The sequence below is a fragment of the Alligator sinensis genome, unplaced genomic scaffold (assembly GCF_000455745.1).
Source record: "Alligator sinensis unplaced genomic scaffold, ASM45574v1 scaffold128_1, whole genome shotgun sequence".
NCBI lineage: Eukaryota > Metazoa > Chordata > Crocodylia > Alligatoridae > Alligator > Alligator sinensis.
The window spans coordinates 167,942-173,248 of record NW_005842968.1 but is presented as its reverse complement, the minus strand read 5'-3'; the positions used below and the strand labels follow the sequence as shown (position 1 = coordinate 173,248).

The 5,307-nt window shown below is 55.2% G+C and overlaps 1 protein-coding gene across 1 annotated transcript in view; it reads left to right on the top strand.

The window, feature by feature from the left end:
• The window catches only part of EFS (embryonal Fyn-associated substrate), a 6,486-nt gene extending 1,954 nt beyond the window's left edge, over positions 1–4,532 (top strand). Inside the window, 3 exon segments of the mRNA XM_025192793.1 lie at positions 1–268; positions 996–1,100; positions 1,260–4,532. The exon segment at positions 1–268 is cut by the window's left edge and continues 12 nt beyond it. Coding sequence (XP_025048578.1) covers positions 1–268; positions 996–1,100; positions 1,260–1,682 — 796 coding nt within the window. The 3' untranslated portion in view covers positions 1,683–4,532.
• The last annotated feature ends 775 nt before the right edge of the window (positions 4,533–5,307 follow it).

Sequence of the window (5,307 nt, the reverse complement as noted above, 5' to 3'; positions counted from 1 at the left end):
AGGCCTAGAGCGGGCGCGGGGGGCGCTGGGGCTAGGCGAGGGGGGGCGGCCACGACTGCCCTCAGCTGAGAGCCTGTCACGTCGGCCCCTGCCCGCCCTGCCCCCGCCTGGCGCCCCGCGGCGCTCGGGCAGCATCCAGGCCCGGCCCCTGCCTCCACCCCCGGCCCCAGCTGCACCGCTGGCCCCCCCAGGACTGGCTGAGGGCGATGGGCCCAACGAGTACGAGGGCATCCGGCTGCCCGAGGAGTACGACTACGTGCACCTCAAGGTGAGTGGGGCCACGGCCTGCAACCTCCCACCTGGGGTCATGACCTCAGACCCCCACCATGCCGGCTCGGGGCTGTGACTCCTGTCTTCTGACCTCCGCTCCAAGCTGAGCCTGGGACCCAGGACCCTCATGCCAACTTGGGGCTGTGACCCTTGACCTCTAACCAGCGCACCATCTTGGGGCATTGACCTCTGACCTTCGCTCCTCATGTCAATCTTGGCCTGGGTGTGTGGCCCTTGGCTTCTGACCCTCGCACCAATCTGAGGTTGTGACCCTTGGCCTCTGACCCTCAAGCCAACTTAGGCCTGGGTTAATGACCCCATGCCTATCACATCTGGCCTTTTAACCTCTGAACAACGTGGACATGGTTACATGACCGCTCACCTCTGCCCCTCACACCAACCTGGGCCGGTGTCCCCTTACTTTTGACCCTCATGCCAATCTAGACCTGGCTTCATGACCTCTGACCCTTATACCAACCTGAGCTCATGTCTCCTGACCTTTAACCATCACAGCAATTTGGGCCTGCAATCTCTGAGCCCGACTGCCAACCTGACCTCTGGCCCCTAACCCAGCTTTGTGGTCTGCCCTACTACCTTTGCCCTATGACCTACACTAACTTTTGCCCTGTCCTATGACCTTTACCCTGTCCCAGTGTGACCCCTCATTCTTGCAGTCCATGTCCCCAACCTCTGACCAGGATTTTCCATCCCGTTTCTCATCCCAGCAGGGTACAGACAGATCCCAGCCGCTGAATATGGACCAGCCCACCCCCAAGGACTTGCTGGGACCTGGGATCGAACCTGAGACCCCCCCACTACCGAAGGAGGAGGTAGGAGATGCCCTCCCCAGACACCTGGGTCCCATTTGTGGGCAAGATGCATGGTAACCTCCTGGACACCTGGGTCCCACTCCCAGCTGAGTGGGTGAGGGACCTCCCAGACATCTGAGTCGCATGCGAGTGGGCCTGATCCCCTTCCCACCCCTGCAGGAGGAGGTGCCGCGCCCTGGTCCCGAGGATGCGCAGCTGCTGCAGTTCTATGCAGGGCAGTGCCAGGGCCACTACACAGCGCTACAAGCGGCTATGGCAGCCCTGCTGACCAGTGCCGAGGCCCAGGAGCCGCCCGGCACCTTTGTGCCACATGGCAAACGAGTCATCGTCACAGCGCACAAGCTGGTGTTCGTGGGAGACACGCTGGCCCGCCTGGCCTCCTCTGCGCCAGTGCGAGCCCACGTGGGTGCTGCAGCTGGGGCGCTGTGCCAGGCGCTACGCGAGGCTGTGCTGGCCGTCAAGGGGGCTGCCCTGAGCTACCCCTCCGCCTCTGCAGCCCGCCTGCTCCGCCAGCGTGTGGCTGAGCTGGCGCGCCGTGCCCTGGCCTTCACCAGCCTGCTGGGGGCACTGGCGCCCTCCTGACCCTGCGGACCTTTAACCTCCAGTGGCATCAATTCACTTTGCCTTTGACTTCTGGCTCAACCAGGGCCACTGGCCTCACTTCTGACCTCTGACCCTTGGTATGAGCTCAGTGTGCTGGACCTCTGGTATCACGTGTCTGCTGAAAGGTGCTGCTGGCCACTGACTTCTGACCCCAGGGTGCTGGACCTCTGGCCTCTGACCTTCAACCCCATTAGACGCCTGTGGGCAGCACCACTCATTTGGCCTCTGACCATGGGCATCACATCCGTACCCACCTAGAGGTCCTGCTGCCTTGACCTCTGACCCCCGATGTGAAATCAGTTCCCACCCATCCCCGCCGAGCTCTGACCTTTGATCTGCAGTGCCTCATGGCCTGACCTGTGGACCCTGAAATCTAAGCACCGAGGTCATCTCAGTGCCCCCTGCAGCCTGCTCTCTGGAGCCATCCCAGTACCCAGGACCTACCTCCTTCTCAGACACCCTTTGACCCCTGCCTTGTGATCTCCAGTGCTGCCCAGTGCCTTGATGGACAATGGTGCTTGCCTGACCTCCGCCCTTTGACCTCTAGTAACATCTCCATACCCCAAGAGCCAGGACACTCACCTCCACTTGAGAGCTGAGCCCTTCCTGAACCCCACAATCATCACTACCCTGTGACCTCTGATTCCCCCCCACCCCCCAGGCATTCCCAAAGAAAAAGACACTCATGGGACCTCAAACTCTACCAAGTGACCTCTGACCCCTGACTCTTATCTGGTGTTCCAACCCAACTATGACCTCCGACCCCTGCTCTGGTCAGTGACACCTAATGTAGGTCCATTGACCCACAACAGTATTTGACCTTTCCCCTCTACATCTGAGTGACCCCCCCCACCCCATCACCATCTCCAGCAGCCCCTCCCACACGCTCACCTGCCATGCTCCAAACCAAAGAGCTCTGTGACCTCTGTTCCCAGAAACCACCAACCCTACTTGTAGGGTCACCAGCACCACACACTTTCTATACTGAAAGCTCTGGACCCCTATAGATGGACCCTCCTAGAATCTGGGGTATCAGGGCAATGCCAAAGAATTGAGATAGGGGAAGAAGCAAGGGATCATGGGAGACTGGCCAATGCCAAGAGGAAGTAGGGGTTCATAAGACGTTGGCCAAGGCCAGGAGAAACCAGAATGCTATGGTAAAACAACCAATGGCAAGCAGCAGCAAAGGATCATGGGAGGGGAAGGAGTGACAACCAATGCCAGGAAGATGCAAAGGATCATGGGAGGATGGTGTTTGCAGCAGGGAGCGGAGGATCACAGAAGAACAAGAGCCAAGAACAACCTAGGGAGGGGGCTAATGTTGGGGGAGGGATCAGGGGAGGCCCAGAGGCTTCTGGGGGGGATGCAAGAGGATTACAGGAAACTCCTGGCTGCCCCCCGTAGCTGACAGCAGGAAACTCATTGCCCCCAAAGGTTCGTCCTAACCCCTCCTCCTTTCTCTCAGGAAATATTTTTTCTAGGTTTGTAAATAATAAACAAATTAAAAGAAATGACCCCAAGTTTGGATTGAGAGCCCGGGGGACCCTCCCAGCCAACCCCCAAAAAGCTGAGAGCATATGAGGGGACCAGATTAAAGGATGGGGCTTGGTGGGGGGACCCAGGGTTTGGGGAAGAGGCAGTCTGGTCATTAGCAGGATGGAGGCAGCAAGGGAGACCAGAGGAGTCCATCCCAGAGATGCCCCCATGAGGTGGAGGCAGTGTCCACCCCACCCCATGCCTATAATTCCCCATCACAAGCCACCCAGTGCCAGGGGGACTGTTGTGGGGAGGGATCTGGAGTGTATGTGGCACAGCATGACAGTAGGTTTGTGGGGCATCTCCAGTCATCAAGGCCATGCCTGGAGGCCACCAACCACCTCTAATCCAAGGACTGCCCAAAACGAAACCCCGCCAAATGACCCAACACACCCACCAGCAACAGGTCAAGACAAGGGTCCTGCTACCCGTGCAGATAACTTACTAGCAATTTTCAAAGGAGCACGCCCTGATCTACAGAACGCAGAAATACCACCATGCTGTTCCCAATCCCCAAATACAGGCATCAGACTGACCCCAAAGGGTCCTCTAGACAGGAAGTAATGGGTTTTGTTGTTTTCTGGAGGGGTGGGGTTTAAATACTAACAGGAACCTCAGTGCCACCCAAGATGAACCCCCCAACCTTGGGCATGGCAAAGCTCCCAAGAAGTCAGTGGTAGGTTTGGAGTGATGTTGGCACCAGTGGTCCAAGAACTAAGATGATGAGGGGATTTTCTTGGTGCTAGATTGGAGCAGTAAGTTGGTAGAAATGTTTCAAGCTTTGGGGGACAGAAGGCCCTTCTTCAAGAATGGCCTTCGGCAGGGGGTTAGACTAGATGCTAGCTCCTGAGGTCCCTTCCAACCCTCATTTTCTATGACTCTAAGAAGCATTGAGGGTAGGGAGGAAATTCCTTCTGAACCTGAACTAGCAACCAACCAATGGCCTGAAGCCAGGGATAACCAGACATCCACCAAGCTACAACCATACCCAGGGACAACAAATCTGTCTCATAGACATTAAGCTTGAAGTCCCTGTGCAATCAGACCATCCCTTCTCTAAACCCATTCAGGTAAACCTAGAAACAACTCAACCTTGTTGCCACTATTGCTGGGCTTTGGAAGGCCCCGTTTCCCTGTTGTACCAAAAAGCCTTGTTTCCAGTAGCAAATGTACCCTTTCGCCAATTCATCCAGTGTCAGAGTCCCTCCAAAGTTGTTTGATAAGGAAAGATCTTCCCTCCCTTTGCCACCTCTGGGGCCTTTCTTTGAACTTGTCCCAGCTCAAATTCTTTTTTTTTTTAATATGGAAAAACAGAATAGCTCATAGCACCTTGTCAATGCATTATCTAATGGCTATGAAGTATCACTTTGGGAGTACTGAATACACCTGACTTGACATGCCCAATGGTTGGGGTGGGCTGCTTAATGTTGGTGGCTCAGTCATCCTATGGTTCCTCTCTTCCTCTGAAGTCCCCGTTACTGGTCCCCAGGGGCATGGCTTCAAAGTTGAACTCTGCTCAGCTCCTACAGCCAGGTTGTAAACCTTCCTGTGTGACAACTGCAGTCCTCTTCAGATTCACACAGACTTACAGTTTAGGGCTGGAAGAGACCTTGTTAGATCATCCCAACAACATACTTAGTTCAAAGACCAAGCTCACTGTTAAAAACATCACAGGATCATGGGAAAGGAGAGCTGGACGGGACCTTGCAAGGTCATCTATAAAAACATCATGATTCTATAGTATCATGAAGGGTGTGGACTAAGCGAACAGGGAATTTGTTCACCGAGTCCCAGAACACTAGAAAAAAGGGGCACCCACTGACATGCAGAGAAGTGAGGTTTAAAATTAGCAAGAGAAAGTCTTTTTATGCAACATATAGTTAACTTCTGGAATTTGTTGCCACAGGAAGGGGTGGAGGCAGAGAGCAGAGTCAGGTTCAACTAGGGACGACTGAACCATGGATGGTGGATCTATCAGCAGCTACTGAACAGAATGGTTGGGGAGACTTCCTCCAGAATCTTTCAGCTTCGTAGTTGTTAGGGTCTGGAAGGGACCTTACAGATCAGG